The sequence below is a fragment of the Callorhinchus milii genome, unplaced genomic scaffold (genome assembly GCF_018977255.1).
Source record: "Callorhinchus milii isolate IMCB2004 unplaced genomic scaffold, IMCB_Cmil_1.0 Scaffold2, whole genome shotgun sequence".
Lineage (NCBI taxonomy): Eukaryota > Metazoa > Chordata > Chondrichthyes > Chimaeriformes > Callorhinchidae > Callorhinchus > Callorhinchus milii.
This window is the reverse complement of record NW_024704743.1, coordinates 106410069-106428630: the sequence shown is the minus strand read 5'-3', so window position 1 is coordinate 106428630 and position 18562 is coordinate 106410069. Positions and strand designations below refer to the sequence as shown.

Genomic DNA, 18562 nt, shown 5'->3' with positions numbered 1-18562 from the left:
GCAAGTTGTTGTTGTAACCATATTTTGTTGCTCGATTGTGCTAACAGATACCCAACAGTGATGCTGGTGCTACACCTAGATAAAAGGATGATGGGACTATATATGATCTGAAGGTCCATCCGTTCAGTTTGGGTATTCTTACCTGGATATGGAATTTTTCCATATGTGATGATTTCATACTGGAGCACACCAAAGGACCAAACATCTGACTTAATGGTAAATGAGCCGTAACTTATAGCTTCAGGTGCCGTCCATTTAATGGGGAACTTGGCTCCTGCAAAACAAAAATGTTGGTATTTAGTGATTCTGAAAGACAGTAAGCAGGTCTAACTATCAAGTGCGCCATGCTACAATAACGATAAAATAAATAGGCTTTCTGAGCTAATTCAAGGGATACTAGTCTTGTGTGTCAGCCTGGCTCAATTGGTCGCATTCTCGCCTCGGACTCAGGAAGGTTGTGTGTTTAAGGCCCACGTAATTCATGCGGTCTAAGCAGTATTGGCTTGTTAGACATGCTGTCCTTTAAATGAACATTAAACCGAGGTCCCATCTGCCAGTTCAGGTGGACATTAAAGATCCCATGGCATTATTTGAAATGAAAAGTGAATGTCTCCCAGTGTCCTGGCCAACAATCTCCCATACTGCTGTGCACAATTGGCTGCTGTGGTTTGCCCACAAATATACAGTCAATTCACTTTACAGTATATTCTGTGATGCGCTTTAAGATGTCTGGAAGACATGAAAATCATTATATCAAATGCAAGGATTGTTATTATTATTATAAAATTGGTTGTTAACTCTATGATTGTTTGTGGGACAGCGCTGTGTGGAAATTAGTTGCTGCATTTGCCTAAAAAGACACTGCACTTTGCAGTATGTTCTGTGAATCCTCCTGACGTGAAAGGTGATATATACCAAAGGTAAGGATTATTATTTTACTTTATTATTGAATCTCAGTCAGGGCATTATCCAGAGAGGCAATTTTCAAGGTCCAGGTCAATCTTCAGATCCACCTGTGTGCTCAAACGTACCTTCTTTGGCTGTGTACTCATTGTCTTCAATTATTCGAGCAAGACCAAAGTCAGCAATTTTACACATCAGATTCACAGACACCAGAACATTTGCAGCTCTAAGGTCTCGGTGGATGTAATTTTTCCTTTCAATGTATGCCATTCCTTCTGCTATCTGCAACAGAACAAAAACACATTGCGGTTTTATCAGTTTTTAAGAGATGTATAAAATTTAGAATCAAAACGCTTCAATTGATAGCAATGTACAGGTGAGCCCTAGGTTTCCCTCAAGTGCCACAAAGTGGTTTCTATTATTAAAAAAAAGTTATTTTCCTTCCAGAGGGTTTGCCCTTAGTAAGCCAGCTTTTCTTGTAACGCAGCTAAAATATGCTTTGCATCCTTTTTGCACTAAGAAGAAAGTATCATTCAGCTTGCTATATGTAGCAAACAATTCCTGGAAAGGAAGAAAATAAAACAGCAATGTGCACTACAGAAAGCAACCACACCTCTTTTGGGCTGTCTACCCCCTCAGTGTACATCGTGTCCCCAGCATGAAACCTGACAAAGGATTAAAAAAAACCTTCACACAATTACTGGAAAAACATTTGCTCCAGGGATTAGAGCCATTAGTTTGCAGTTTTGTAGTACTCCGTTGATCTTAGGGCAACACACAATGAACAATGGGTAAATGAAAAAATATTCAGCGAGCAGCAATACCTCTGCCTGCTCTTAATAAGTGGAAGAGTCAAAAAACGTGAACCTCAGCGTTAAATACACAGAAATAAAGAAAAATGAAGAAACTGACACTCCAGTGTGGTGCTGAGGGTGTGCTGCACTGTTGGAGATGCTGTCCTTCGGATGAGCCATTAAACTGAGGTCTCATCTGCCTGTTCGAGTACATGTTAAAAATCCCAATTCATAAAAAGGAGGGGCGTTTCTCCCAGTGACCTGGTTAATAATCCTCCAGTAAAATTGGTCACTCACTTCATTTGCTATTTGTGGGACATTGTTGTGCACAGATTGGCTATCGAGTTTACCTATATTACGTTTTACAGGTAAGTGCTTTGAGACATCCTCCTGATAAAGAAGGTCCTATATTATTGCAAGTATTATTAATTATTATTAATTTTAATTTAATTTTAAACAACATAGGATTCAAAAATCAATATAAAATAAAGAGATTCACACACAAAAAAAGGAACTTTGGCACTTTGGCAGGCAGGTTTCATTTTGATTGTACATCCCCTTTCTTCACACCAACTATCAGCTAGCCTCACTATGAGTAGCATATGATTTGAGTTCCCAGTCGCAGAAATATTGCAGTCAAATAAGATACATAATCACAACACTACAGACATCCTGTGAAGCACTTTGATAACTCTTAACAATGTAATGCAAGGATTGTTATAAGTTAAAGCCAACTATTAAGAGTACAAATTTATTCCAACAAACAAAAAGCTCAATCTCCTGTCGTACTGTTAGACAGCTATAATTGAATTTCGTGCCCTGGATTTTTTTTGGTGGAATGCGGGAGGGAAGGGAAATTCAGCCAAGGATTCTGTCATTGAAGGTTTTCTCATGGGCCAATCTTAAAACTACAGTATTCAAATTTAAGGCGTTATATAGTTTTGAAAAATTGTTAAAACGATTTGCATAAATTAGAGTTTAAGAAAAAAATGAGACTTTACAATAATGGAGATAATTTAACAACTTGTGTAGACTAATTAATTCCAGCTACATTTTGTAATATTCACACTGGACAAGGTAAAAAACAGACAATTTAACCTTTAATTCAGCATCACAGCAAACAAGTATACCTTGGTAGGAACAGTTCACCATATTAGCACACTTAAAAAAAACTCTTACAAGTCACAATGATGGGTAAACCCATGTATTTGCAAAACTCGCAGTGGTCAGCTTTTCAGTTCCTCTTTCACAAAGTAGCAATGGAAAATATGACCACGGTACTATTTTTTCTTCTGTACCTTCTCAGCAGTGTCTGAACTGACATTATAAATTATTTTTAGTAGCAAAACTACCACACCAAATCTTTCCGAAAAAACAAATGTTGCAAAGAATACAAAATCGCTACAGTTTTTAGTAATCTCAACAGCAGTTTGTGGGACATTGCTGTGCACAAATTGGCTGCCGCATTCGTCCACAAAATCTCCATTCACCACGCAAATTAATTTCCTGGATGTTTCTAAACTATATTTCATACTGAAAATTATTTATTTTGGTCATTTAAAATAAAAAACTTCAAGGTTAGGAGCCCAGGCTATCACAGAGGGTATAGCACTGCCACGACACAAAATAAAGCTCTCCCTACACCCCTCAACTGTATGCTTAAAAGAACATTTCCCACTGCTCAGACTGACCAGTTTTGTGGATGAGTCATATTGCCACTAATGTATGGGATTCAGATTACCCAAGATCATTTCACATGGAAACATTATAGCCAGGGTTCCACAGCATCTGGCTAGAATTAAAATGTATATGTTCGTCCCAGTGCACCAGCCAGTCAGTTATCACAACAGTCAGTCACCACACTAACAGCAAAGAAGATATTTTAGAAGAGCTACAGGAATATTCTAAATAAATTAGAAATTGCTATGGCAACATAATCATGAACCAGGAAACCATATGTCGCCATAACCCCAGACTTTGTGTGGCAAGGTTCTGAATACCAGGTGGCTGACTGATTCATGTTAGGTCCCACGTGCACTAACGAACATCTACAAGTGCATTTCCTTTGCTTTCTGATCCTCATAGCCTTGTTCTATTATATTGCCACTCAACAGTTTCGCTCCCCATCCTCTTGTTCTTCGGCTGATATTTTACTCTGATCACTAAAACATGGCTAAGTCTTTATAATAATAATAATCCTTGCATTTGATATAGCACTTTTCACGTCGGGAGGACGTCCCAAAGCGCTTCACAGAACACACTGTAAAGTGAATTGTCTGTATATTTGTGGGCGAACGCGGCAGCCAATTGCACACAGCAGTGTCCCACAAACAGTCGTGGATTGAAAATGACCAATTTATTATTGTTTTTGGTTTTATTAGGCGTGTGGAGTAAAGAAACTTGCCCAAGGTTTCGCCCTGCCTGGAATTGAACTCAGGTCTCTCACTTGCAAAGCGAGTGCTCTAACCACTGAGCTACAGGACTCCTCCATAATAGGAAATCCCTTAATGAAAGAGAGATAGCAAGCAAGAAAGCAAAAAAACAAATTGCATTTGTATGGCACCTTTTAAGTTGGGAGGATGTCCCAAGGCTTTGGATAGTCAGGGATTTGGACTCATAGGGATAGAAGGGTGACCAAAGGTGCGGTCAAAGAAGAGGGTCTTGAGACGTGCCTTCAAGGAGTTAAGGGAGGGAATGAGGCAAAGGGACTGTGGGATGGAGTTCCAAAGGGTGGGGGCAGAGAGGCGGAAGGCCTGACTAGCAATGTTGAGGCTGGTCGAGTGGGGGATGTGGGAGCAAACAGGTCGATATAGAGTTAACAAGTTAACAAGTAGCAACATTATGTTTATGTAACATTTGGCAAGAAAACAAATGGAGTTCTATGTATTTTGTTGATGGAGTCCACATTGCTGACATTGGGCAGCCATCTGGTAACTAGTGGGAAATGCGTACATCTTAGGCCACAAATACTCCATCCCCCTCACTTGACCACAGAGGACATGACAGCCAAGCCTCATCTCTTCTCACCCCACCTCTCCCACACATTTTAGTGGATAGTGATCAGGAGGGGAAACTTTGGCTGATGTGCCTCTCCTCAAAGTGAAATCAGCAAACTCAGGATTTGTCTCCATGATCTATAACCTGCTTTACCCTCAAGCTGTCAATGCAATTAGTTTTTCAACCAATTCGCCAATTTTTAACCATAATCTCATAACCATAACCATAGTAAGTACAAAGTAAAACGACATCTTCAAATATAGATGTATATATTCAGATCCATTTTCTTATGTCATTCGTTTGTCTTAGTTTGTGATTCTATACTGAAGAGGATACAAACCACATTGCATCCTCTTCAACAAGTCACCAAGGTAAAGCCATGTGCCAACAAAACAGCAATGAGTGGACAGTAATCTTGGAAGGAGGGTGCCCAACCCCACCCTCTAACAGAAAGTGTTTTTAAAAATATATTTTAATGTGTATTTTAATCACTATCCGCAGTAGGATATATTCCTGTAATTTCAGAATGTGTAAAGTGGATATAATCGCTGCAGAGTCTCATTAATCCTTTTCGAATCTGAATTCCATTAATCCACTAAGCTGTTAGACCACATTTCAGCACCAAAATAGATGATACCGGCCTTGGTGGTTTAACAAACAATAAGCTACTGAGCAAGGTATACAGCAAAAACACGTTGTGGTTTGATAGTCACACCCACAGCTCATGCTGGTCGATCCCTTGTATATGAATGAAAGTTGTTGTTGTTGTATATTTCCAGCATTTCGTTTCTTTATTTCCTGATGTGTATCTCTTTTACCCACTAACAACAACTTGCATTTATATAACACCCTTCACTCAGATACATCTCAGAGCCATTGACAGTGGTGTGGTTTGATGCCGAGCTGGAAAGAGAGATGAGGTGACTGAAGACACGGTTGAAGATGAAAGTCTTCAGGTGTGATTTGAGGATTGGCAAAGATGGTGGGAATGAGGCAGGGAGTTCCAGAGATTTGGGACATGATGTCTGAAAGCATTAAAGACCTTTGTTCTCCCCTCTCAGGAATATCCAAGCTTTGTCTGCAGGTGCACAAGGATTGTGCAAACATATTGAAACTCAGTAGAAAAAAAACAGAAGCTTTAACTATTTTCAGAACTTTTTTTCCTCTTTATAATAATAATAATAATAATAATCCTTGCATTTGATATAGCGCTTTTCACGTCGGGAGGACGTCCCAAAGCGCTTCACAGAATAGACTGTAAAGTGAATTGACTGTATATTTGTGGGCGAACGCGGCAGCCAATTGCGCACAGCAATGTCCCACAAACAGTCGTAGATTGAAAATGACCAATTTATTATTGTTTTGTTTTTTTGGAGGGATTATTATTAGGCGTGTGGAGTAAGGAAACTTGCCCAAGGTTTCGCCCTGCCTGGAATTGAACTCAGATCTCTCACTTGCAAAGCGAGAGCTCTAACCACTGAGCTACAGGACTCCACTTTATTCCCCTTCAGTCGGGTTTCCGTGCTGCCCATAGCACAGAAACTGCCCTGGTCAAGGTCACCAATGACATCCTGATCATCTGTGACCAGGGCCCCCTCTGCCTCCTCGCCCTATCGGCAGCATTCGATACGGTCGACCATGCTATCCTCCTTCACCGCCTGTCCTCCCACCTAAACCTTCAAGGCCTTGTCCTTGAGTGGTTTAGGTCGTACCTCTCCCAACGTCTCCACTTTGTCTCCACAAATGGTTTTTCCTCCGGCCCCTGCACTGTCTTGTGCGGTGTCCCTCAAGGCTCTGTCCTCGGTCCCCTCCTCTTCACCCTCTACACGCTCCCCCTTGGTGACATCATCCGCAGACATGGGGTTAACTTCCACATGTATGCGGATGACACCCAACTCTACCTTTCCTCCTCTACCCTCAACTCCACGACCACCGATGTCCTGACAGCCTGCCTGTCCGACATCGAGTCCTGGACGAGAGATAACTTTCTCCAGCTCAACGTGCACAAAACTGAGGCCCTCCTGTTTGGCTCGCGTCAGCGCCTCCGCACCTCAGGCGCTGACACCATCAGCATCCAAGGCTGCAATCTACACCCCTCAAAGTCAGTCAGGAACCTCGGGATTCTGTTCGATCCTGAGCTGTCCTTTCTCCCTCATATCCGCGCCACAACTGGCACCACCTTTCATCACCTCTGGAATATCGCCAGACTACGGCATTACCTAACCCCTCACGCTGCTGAAACCCTGGTCCACCCCTTTATCACCTCAACGCTGGACTATGGGAACTCTCTCCTCGCCGGCCTTCCCGCCACCTCCCTCCACAAGCTGCAGGTCATTCAGAACTCTGCAGCTCGTGTACTGTCCCGCACCAGGCTTCGCGACCACATCACTCCCACCCTCGCTCGCCTCCACTGGCTCCCCATCCCCCAGAGGATCGAATTCAAGATCCTCACCCTCACCTACAAGGCCATTCACGGCCTTGCTCCCTCCTACCTCTCTGACCTACTATCCCCCTACCTACCTGCCCGTACCCTCCGTTCCTCTGGCTCCGGTCTGCTCCACATCCCCCGCCCCACCATCGGTGGCCGGGCCTTCAGCCTCTCAGCCCCGAGGCTCTAGAACTCTATCCCCCAGTGCCTTCACCTTGCCTCCTCCCTTTCCTCCTTCAAGGCCGGTCTCAAGACCTTTCTCTTTGACCGTGCCTTCAGCTCCCCTCTCGACTCTCTATCCCCTCCTCGCTCCCTCCTTTCCCTCCCCTCACCCTGACCATTTCCCCCCTGCTCGGGTCCTGACCCAACTGTCCAGTGCCTTGGGACGTCCCCCCGACATGAAAGGCGCTCAATAAATGGAATCTTGTTGTTGTTGTTGTTGTTTTACATGGGCTCCAATGTAAAAAAAACAATCTAAACACTTCAATATAAAACTGATTTGATTTTATGGAATCAAAACTTAGTTTTGAATGTGTTTTGGGGTTTTAGTTTTTAATGTTACAAGAGATTTGTCCTCATCAGTTTAGGTTGGCTTTTTTTGTGATGTACAAAGAGGTTGAGCATAGCTAAGGTGTTTTGCACACAGTTCACTTACCTGTGCTGAGAAATCAATCATTTTTGGTAACGTCAGTTTTTTTCCTTCTTCAGTCTTCAAGAAGTCTAGTAAACTACCTGTTTCATAAGGAAAATATATTTTTTAAATAATCAAATTCACACTATTGCCTCTTCAAAAAATTGGCAACATAAAGCAGGCAGGAGCAGCCATCAGTTAATTTGATATAATAATAATAATAATCCTTGCATTTGATATAGCGCTTTTCACGTCAGGAGGACGTCCCAAAGCGCTTCACAGAACACACTGTAAAGTGAATTGACTGTATATTTGTGGGCGAACGCGGCAGCCAATTGCGCACAGCAATATCCCACAAACAGTCGTAGATTGAAAATGACCAATTTAATTATTGTTTTTGGTTTTTTGGAGGGATTATTATTAGGCGTGTGGAGTAAGGAAACTTGCCCAAGGTTTCGCCCTGCCTGGAATTGAACTCAGGTCTCTCACTTGCAAAGCGAGTGCTCTAACCACTGAGCTATAGGACTCCACATATATATCTTCTTCTAGATATCCTTAGTTAACAAAACTGTATCTCGTTCAGTTTTGAAAATAATTCATCGTACAATACATTACAACATGCATTCCTTTTTTGCATTAAATCACTTTCAAATGTAGTAGCCCAAACACGCATATAAAGATTTGAAGATTTGTGGAACACTGCACTGCGCAAATTGACTGTCCCATTAGTCTACAAAATACAGTCACTTTACTTCAGAGTATATCCTATGAAGCATTTTGAGACATCCTCCCAATGTGAAAGACACAATATCCAATGTAATTTTGTTATGATTTTTTAAATAATTTTTACCATTATATTTATTATTATTTTTAATTAGTATTATATTGAGCAAAGCCACATTGGAAGAGATATATTTTTAAAGGCAAGCAAAGACTAAGGTACTTCAAGGCTTTACAGATTAGGTAAACACCTAATCTGATTTATCAGGTTAATAAATGAACAGGGAAGGTTGAAAAGGTGCACAGTACTACCCTGATTCATTATAGCATTTTTCTGATTATGTACCAAAGGAGATAAAGACTTACCTGTGGGAAGGTGATATAAATCAGAACACTTCCTCGTTTAAGACACTAATGCTTGATGCTAAATGGGCACAGTCGCATTGTAAAATATTTTATAAAGGTCAAACACAAAACAAAATTACATTTGTATAGCGCTTTTCATATCGGGAGGACGTCCCAAGGCGCTGGACAGTTGTGTTTCGGACCTGAGCTGGGGTTCGGGATTGGGGAGGGTGAAGGGCAGGGAGGGAGGGTGAAGGGCGGGGGGGGAAGGAAAGTGATCAAAAGCACAGTCGAAGAGGAGGTTTTGATATAAGTCTTGAAGGAGGCGACGGAGGGGCAAGGCGGAGGGGACTGTAGGATGGAATTCCAGAGGGTGGGGGCAAAATTATTAATTTTGGAGTCCAATATTTAGACAGACTTGGTTTCCTAACCTAAATAAAAAATAAATGCACTGTCTATTAATGTATAGACTAACCATTGGCCATGAATTCGGCTATAATGTAAATTGGATCTCCTTTCGTTACTACAGCATAGAGCCGCACCAGTCTCTCGTGTAGGAGTTTTTTCATGAAATTTGCTTCTTCAAGGAAGGCTTCCACTGACATAGTGCCTGGCTTCAGCGTTTTCACAGCTACTTTGGTAGAATTGTTATAATAACCTAAAAGAAAAAACAAAACAGTATGCACCATAAATAGCAATCTCTGGAGAGTGTCACATTGTTTTCATACTTTGCTGACTGACACACAAATTAAGAATGGCATAAGTTATACATTTTACAGATAAACTTCCATTAATCAGACCTGGAGGTGCAGTCCTTCAGGTGAGATGTTAAACTGAAGTCAGGTGGACATTAGAGATACCATAAGATGCCACTATCCAATAAGAGAATGGAGTTTTATCCCAATGTCCTGGCTAACAAACCCCCAGATAACTGGTCATTCAATTCATAGTGAGATACCATAATGCAACTGGTTGATGCAAAGCGACTAACTGCCCTATGGCATCTCACTATGTTTAAGAAGAGCTCCAAGATGCTAACTTTGCATGAAGAGGACTATGCATATAGATATAAATGTTGCTGCTGCTGTTGAAATGATCAGCGTCAAATCCAATGGATTTATACTGTAGCACAACAATTCAACCCACTGCAAAAGAACATAAGAAGATAAGAAATAGGAGTAGGAGTAGGCCATTCGGCCCCTCGAGCCTACCCCCCCATTTAATAAGATCATGGTTGATCCACTAACCTAATTCCATTTACCCTTAATTCCTTTAGTTTTTTAGTCCTGTGATCACAATTCAGGGAAAAATGTTCAGAAATACATGCATTCAGAAAGTGTTATGTCTTTTATTCAGAAGTGAAATTCACCAATCTAAATGACTGGTGAGCAATCACCAATGCTCTGTTGCATTACAATTTGGATATTTTTTAAATTTTGTATTCCTTCCCCCTTGAAATTAGAGAAGCCTATACCAGCAAGTTTCATTTCCATTTAAAAAAGTTCAGCATTTTGCTCCAGTATTCTACAGGAAACAACAACAACAATAAATCTCCCCTTCCTTGATTGCATCATCATGGCCGCCTTCTGCAATGTATATTTCTAGGATTCCATGTTGATTTAATCTGTGGAGTCCTGTAGCTCAGTAGTTAGAGCACTCGCCTTGCAAGTGAGACACCTGGATTCAATTCCAGGCAGGGCGAAACCTTGGGCAAGTTTCCTTACTCCATACGTCTATTAATAAGCCCTCCAAAAACAAAAAACAATAATAAATTGGTCATTTTTTAATCCACGACTGTTTGTGGGACACTGCTGTGTGCAATTGCCTGGCCCGTTTCACCCACAAATATGCAGTCAATTCACGTTACAGTCTATTCTGTGAAGCGCTTTGAGACGTTGAGAATGCAAGGATTATTATTAATAACTAAGTTTGCATCTTGGACTTTCTGGGGTGATACTTTCCATATTCTCTCAACCCTTTGTGTTTAATAAGGTTTCCTACATTCACTTTTGAACAGCTTGCCTCTAATTTTAACATTCAATCCCCTTTGTTTTTGATTCCCCCACTGGAGGGAAAAGCCATTCTCTATCTTGCCAATGCTTATCAATTTGCCCATAAAATATACAGCCAATTCACTTTACAGTATATTCTGAAGGACTTTGAGACATCTCAAAGATGTGAGAAGGCGCTATATCAAATTATAACTTGTGATGAAGCTTATCATTTCACTAGCTTTCATGATTGCTTTAATGATGGCTAATGTGCTTGGATTCTGAAATCCTCCAAGAGTGGTATTGAAATCGAGTTGTGTGAACCCCCTTCCCCACCCCTTGCTGAGCACAGTTCGGATGTTTGTGGAGAATTACTCAGATAGATGCTAAAACATCCACTTGAATCATCAGGAAGCTTTACTGGCAAACACCAAAGACCATTTATGCAGGATTTACTGAGTCAGCAAAGCCAAGTTGCAGTCAGGTGGTTTGTGCTGACACTATGACGTTGGCTGGCGTTTTTGCACAACATCTGGGAAACCAAAGGCTGCAACATTTCCGGATGCAGTTGGGAACCATTGTTCATAGATCAACCTTGAAATGTCAAGAATTTGTAACCACAACATCACTTCAGTATGTCCAAGCAAATTAATTATACTTGGTCATCTGGTGTGAAAAAGAGGAAAAAATTAGGAAGGTCTGGATCAAGTTTAAAATCAGGTGCTTTTTAAAAAAGAACCCATAGCAGATTTTCCAATTAAAATCAAATAGGAACTTTTGACCATTTTGTTACAATGATGCATTCTAATTAGGCGCTATTAACAGTCTTTAAGATGCTATTCTATGAATTTTAATAACAATAAAAATCTCTACGACTCTGAAAATGTTGTTCTACAGAACCACAATATGGACAAGTTGAATACAATATTAACATTTTATCATTCAGATGAATTTACTGCCAGCAGTGATCGAATCTCAAATTGAGAAAAACAGTACAAGGTATATAATCTTGTGTTGGCCTTGCTCAGCTGGTAGCACCCTCACCTCCAAGTCAGAAGGTTGTGGGTTCACGTCCCATGTTGTGACTTCAACCTCATACAGACTAGGCTGACACTCCAGTACAGATGGGGGAGGGGAGAGGACGGTGCTGCGTTGTTGGAGGTGCTGTCCTTTGGATGAGACGTTAAACCGAGGACCTTTCTGTTTGTCCAGGTGGATGTTAAAAATTCTATGGCACTATTCAGAAGTAAGGGAGTTTCTCCCAGTGTCCTGACCAGTATCCTGACCAAGAATCCCCTAGGTAAAATTGGTCACTTTAAGGTTGTTTGTTGGATATTGCTGTGAGCAAACTGACTGCCGTGTTGGTCTACAAAATACACAGTCACTGAATTTTATATCCTGTAAATTGTTTTGAGCCGTTCTCATGATATGAAGAGCACTAAATCATTATTTTTCCTTATAATGCTTATTTAATGATTAGACAAGGAGCATTTTAGCAGCATAAACCAATCTCTCAGTTGCAACAGGAAGTATTGTTATTCTATCTCTCCAGACAGCCTGAAATGCTTATACTTCATTTCTATGGAGTGTAGCTTGGAACTCTGAGAAGTAATAAATACTGTAGCTCCCAATTCAGAGGTGTTTTTACTCTGTGAGATCCTGAGTTAGTATCAGAGCATTACAGCCATTTGGCCCATATGTCTGTGCTGGAGGTTTTCTCCAGATAAACATTTAATCTAATTCCCCTCTGCTCCTGGTCTCCATATCCCTCAATATTTTGTTTTTACAAGCACTATCTAATTCACTTTTAAAAGAATTGATAAACTGCTTTATGCTAGGTTTGCTGTTGAACTTCTTCTGGGGCATCCTCAAAACATTATTATCACATGTTCACAGTAGCAATAAAGAACAATGCTTTGTAAATTGTTGTCAGTGGATTATTTCAATAGGAATTAAAAGTTTAAACTTGTGGGTGGGAAGGGAAAAAATGCAAAAAACAAAACTTTGAGGATGCACAGAGAAAGTTTAGTCATTTCCATACATATGCACACTGCAAAGATAAATGACTAGGAAGGATTTTAATGTCAGTTTTTTCCTTTTTGCAATCCTTTTGTCTAGGAGAAATTCCACCTGGGTGTAGTTTTAATCTATTAACATAACATTTCAGAGCTACCTTTGGCAAATTCTTAAATCCAACCTTAATTTTGAAGCCTTTTCCTTTAAGTATCGAAAACCAATTTAAGAGTTAAGATTAAACACTTCACCAAATTCTAGATGCTATGAAATGTTAAGGAAATTCAATAAATATAGACCCAGGTGTTATTTCCTTCCCCTACATGTAGTTTAAAACAACCCTGGTATCATTTAACCACAACTTCATGTGGTCTGAATTTATCTGGTCCTTGAGCCTTTTTAACTTGGGTGGTTTCCTGCCCTATGGGCCTTGGCTCTTCAATGCTTCACAATTGAAGGAAACTGCGAGGAATGGGGTAATGAAGACCTGCCAATTGTAGTCTACACATGCCATTCACAATTCTTGGAAAAGACAGCTTTTTACAGACAGCTTTAGACTTTCAACTTTCGACCAAGGCCCATGGGGCAGGAAACCACCCAACTTAGAAACCATGCAGCAGTCACATTCATGTGGCCATATTAAAATCAATGTTCTACAATTGCTCAGGAGCTAAAATGCTTCATATACAGTTTACATTATATCTGAATATAACAAACCTTCATTCGGTTCGTAAGTGTCAGCAGGTGTTGGCTCCAGCCAAAAACTCATATATAACAGAAGGATGCATTAATTCTAAATACAAAATCCAGTTAGAACTCCTCTTGATTTGCAGGAATCCTGAAGTAGATCACAACAGAGCAGACTACTGTGCATTGATCCGGCATTTTTTGGGTCTGCAAATCGGACCTCTGTTCATTTCGAACATCTCTGAACAAGGATGGTAAGGGGAAGTTATAGTATTTGAAAGTAATGAAATTGAGCTCGATGAAGGTAGGATGAATAAACCCCAATATTCTGAGTTGACATGAGTCAGTTTCTCTGAAATCACAAGGTTATGACTTGGTTTTATAAAAAAAAGTTATCAGCTAAAGTTCCTTATGTCATAGCAGTGTCTGTATGTGTCACCAACATCTAGTAATTTGGTCCGTGTTTGTGTGTGTGAGAAAGGAAGGGGGTAGAAAGGAGAATAAGAATTGTGACAATTTTTAGAAGACTTTGATCATCTCAGACCTTTGTTATATTTTCCCCGTGACAACATACAATCATTGAGAAAGTATCAGAAACTTTACTCAGGAAATCTAGGGTCCTTTTTGCAGGTCTGTAGAGGAAGAGGAGTAGGAGGTGGAACCCCTGCCTTCAAAGATTATTCTCAATGACTGTCTGAGAAGCCAGGTCTGTGGTGAAGCATTGGCTGGTTAAAAGGAGACCATAAACAGGTCTTTCACTGAACAAAATTTCTAAATTCCAGCATTTCACTAACCGGCAGGTCCAGACTGCAATTCCATCAGTCAAAACCTGGTATCTCAGACATCGTCATTGTGAACAGTGTGCGGAATAAAGGGGGTAAATGAAGCCCTATTGCTGGATCATGTGATAAATACCACATTAAGTGCAAAATTGTACTGTCTTAAGACTATACAAATCGACAAAGATGAATCTTCCTACAGCTCTTAGTCCATCATCCTACATGCACCGATTCCATAGGGACATGGCACTACCAACACAGCTAGATAGAATTCCCTTTGCTCCAAATGTACAATAAGTTACAAAATGATCACACGTGCAGCAAACTTTGGGACAAAAACTACGCGCATTTGCCCACAAAAACACACCACAACATATCCTGTGAAGTTTTTTGGTACATCCTCCTGACGTGATAGGTGTTATACCAAATGTAAGGATTATAATTGATTTCTAAAACTTTCTGTGTAAAGACAGTTTCAGTGACAGAAATAAATTTAAATTTATAAACAGATTGATTTGATAAGGACTTGCATTTGGTCAATTTAACATGTCTTCCTGATGCAAAAAACGTTGGGTAAATGTAAATTGTTGCTGCTGTTGTTTTCGGTGAGCTGTGGAAGAAATCCAGGATGAAGATGCCCAAAGGTTGTTAGTTTTTTTCACGCTCTATGAGTTACCCTAAATAAGCCTGTGCTGCAGGTCCAGTAAAATGCAAGCAGAGGAATTGCCAAGGAGGAAATGCACAATGCCCTACATCAACTTCCCCACTATATTCCCAAGTTACCAAAGGAATTTTTTTTTCATCCAACATACACGTCAATTCAGCTGCTGAAGTTAGAGGAAACATCTTGCACTTCAGACTGCACTAAATATTTGATTTCTAAAGACCTGAGTAACTTCCTGGAATTATACTCATTTCTTCACTCTATAAAAGTTAAATGTTTACCAACGTTAAGCTTATTTAAGGCGATAGTATGAACGTTGAACCATTTAAATCTAGGATGAAATTTCCACATTCTAGTCATTACTACTTTAATGTGCATTACTGTGGTTTTAAGCTACTGGAGTTAAAATTAAAAGTTGTGGTTGATAACTATCAATGTTAAATATCACATTGTTGATAAATGCAGTCAAAGAGGTCAGTCGCTAACTAACGACCTGAGTTGTTAGTGTCCCAAATGTCGGCTTTTGACATTGGGGGAGAGAGGGATGGGGGGGCGTGGGGAAAGGAAGAGAACTGGGTAATGAAAGCTGGTAGCTGATCTACTTTAAAAGAGTCAAATGGGTTATCTACCTAAAGAACGATTTGCATATGAACACAAAGTGCAGTACAAAGTATGTCAAAACACATCATTTAGGTTCACAGCTGATGCCATTGTAGCAGCTCTAACCCACCACTCTCGCATTTCTCAAACACCACTTTCTCTTTCGACACCTTCCATTTTAGCTGAGTACAAACAGTACTGGTCCAGTTTGATATGGTTTCCAGTTTTGCTCTTCACACACTTGCAATATTAATGAGTTCAACAGCCAGTCCACATACCCATCCACACTTCTCCGAACTGCCCAGCTCCAAGCTTCTTAACCAGCTTCACAGATTCCCGTGGGATTTCCCATGCATCCTTGTCCCAGGGTTTTTGTGGTTTAGGGCTATGACAGGGAACTCCAAGCTTTCGACAGAGTCCATCAGATTGTTCTGTGGTAAATCAAGCATCAGAAGCAGGTAAATATTAAACACAACCCCACCATTACTATATGAACTGAGACACTTCTGTTTGCCTCCCATCAGTGCCTCCTCACCTCAGGCACTGACAGCATCACTATTTATGAATATACTCTCCACCTCACTGAGCCTTTATGGAACCTTGGTACCTTGTTCGACCCTCAACTGTCTTTTAACAACAACAACAAAATTATATTTGTATAGCGCCTTTCACATCAGGAGGAAGTCCCAAGGTGCTGGACAGAGTTTCGGACCTGAGCTGGCGGTCAGGGTGGGGGAGGGTGGAGGGCAACAACAACAACAACAACAAGATTCCATTTATAAAGCGCCTTTCACGTCAGGAGGACGTCCCAAGGCGCTGGAGGGGAAGCAGGGAGATCGAAAGCACGGTTGAAGATTAGGGTCTTGAGGTGGGTCTTGAAGGTGGCGAGGGAGGGGGTGATGTGGAGGGTCTGCGGGATGGAGTTCCAGAGGGTGGGGGCAGAGTGGCGGAAGGCCCACCCATCGATAGTGGGGCGAGCAAGACGGAGCCTGCTGAGGGGAGGGAGTGAACGGGTGGTAGGGGGTTAGGAGGTCAGAGAGGTAGGGAGGAGCAAGACCGCGGAGGGCTTTGAAGGTGAAGATCAGGATCTTGAACTGTATCCTTTGTGTGATGGGAAGCTAGTGGAGTTGGGCAAGGATGGGGGTGATAGGGTCGCGGAGCCTAGTGCGGGAGAGGACACGGGCCGCAGAGTTCTGGATGATCTGCAGCCTGTGGAGGGAGGAGTTGGGGAGGCCAACAAGCAGTGAGTTTGCATAGTCAAGCCTCGATGTAATGAAAGTGTGTATTTTAAACTCCACATCCATGCCATGATCCGTTCTGTCGTTTTTCCCCACCTCCACAATATTGCCCGCCTCAGCCACTACCTCTCCCCTCAGGCTGCCGAGACCCTCATCCGCAGGCTTGCCTAGTCTAACACCCTGCTCACCGGACTTCCCAACTCTTTCCTCTACAAGATGCAGATTATTCAGAACTTTGAATCTCATGTCTTCTCCCGCACTAAGCTCCATGAGCCAATCACCCCCTTCTTCACTGACTGCCCCATCAATTAAGATCCTTTTCTTCACTTTTAAATCCCTCCATAGTCTTGCTCCTCCCTACCACTGGGACCTACTAAATCGTTACCAACCTGTCTGCTCAGAGGGCAATGTCCTGCTCAATGTCTCCCCCCTCCCCTTTTGCCCTCCACACCTCTTAAAACACCAAATGCCAACTTGGGTGCAAACTCTGGACTGACCAAGCATTGGGACATCCTCCCGACATGAAGAGAACTAGATAAATGTTATTGAACATTCATGCTCCTCAGCAAAACAGGGAAGGGCAAGGTTCATTATGTAACGTGTTATACATGTAAAGCCACCACAGACACTTTGCTTCCTTGTTGAAATGACTGCAAATACTTTGCATCCAGAATTAATTTTTTTTTACCTTGGGTGCAGAATTTGTGATATTCACAAAATGGATAAATTACATTAACTACAGCTTTTGGTTGGTTAGTAGAGTGCGAACCCAAACTGACAAAGTGCAAAAAAATACCATGTCAAGCAAGTCTTTTTTCAGACTTTGCCAAACTGGGAACTACAAATCAAGAGATTCCTCTTTGCAAATTCAAATGGGGGAAGAGCTTGAACTAATGAGACTGTTTCGTCCAACAGGGCCCAGTACACTCGCAAGCCGCAAGTTTTCCAAATGGTCAACAATTGGAGTTCCTTCCCACATTACATCATTGTGTTTCCACATTGATCTGTGGCACTCTCAGATTTCAGTCACGTAACCATACAAAATAAATTCACTTACTTTCATAATGTTGAATTAACTCATTTAAATCAGTAAATGTAATTCTGGGCGAGATGTAATAGCCTCCACTGTCCAGGCATCGGATCTTATAGTGCTTTACTACCTCGCCTATCTGGTGATCGTAATCCTGCAGAGACAGCGAGTAACTGCCTGAAAGAAAAAATACACCAAAATTCAGAGTGGAACCAAAGCACTGCCTGGAACACAGCACTTTCAATATGGCCAAGTTTTTATATTCACAATTCCAGTTACAAATACTCAGTCTTGCCCTCGGTATACAGCACACTTTGGAGTGAAGGGTATTTGTTCATGGAAAGTAGGTATAGCACTCTGGGATGCTACCCTGCATGAGATTCGCTATATAAATCCAAGTTGCTGTTGTATAACATAACATAATTTGTAGGAGCAGGAGTAGGCCATTCAGCCCTTCGAGCCTGCCCCGCCATTCAATCATGGCTGATCTTCTAATCTAACTCCAGCTAATAACCTAACCCTGCCTTATCCCCATATCCCTTAATCCCTTTTGCAATAAGAAATCTATCTATCTCAGTCTTGAATATGTTCAAGGACTGAGCGTCAACAGCCCTTTGGGGTAGTGAGTTCCATACATTCACCACCCTTTGAGTGAAGAAGTTCTTCTGCAACTCAGTGCGAAAAGGCTGGTCTCTGATTTTAAGGTTGTGACCCCTGGTTTTAGTTTCTCCAACCAGGGGAA

General features: G+C 41.4%; 1 protein-coding gene across 3 annotated transcripts in view; it reads right to left on the bottom strand.

Moving 5' to 3' along the window:
- lyn (LYN proto-oncogene, Src family tyrosine kinase) overlaps positions 1-18562 on the bottom strand; it is a 50857-nt gene that overhangs the window by 12725 nt on the left and 19570 nt on the right. For all 3 annotated transcript variants that reach the window (XM_042346204.1, XM_007890999.2, XM_007891000.2), the window contains exons 7-12: positions 17848-17997; positions 15831-15983; positions 9294-9476; positions 7778-7854; positions 1032-1185; positions 143-274 (exon numbers count right to left, since the gene is read on the bottom strand). In XM_042346204.1, coding sequence (XP_042202138.1) covers positions 143-274; positions 1032-1185; positions 7778-7854; positions 9294-9476; positions 15831-15983; positions 17848-17997 — 849 coding nt within the window. The remainder of the gene's footprint in view (positions 1-142; positions 275-1031; positions 1186-7777; positions 7855-9293; positions 9477-15830; positions 15984-17847; positions 17998-18562) is intronic.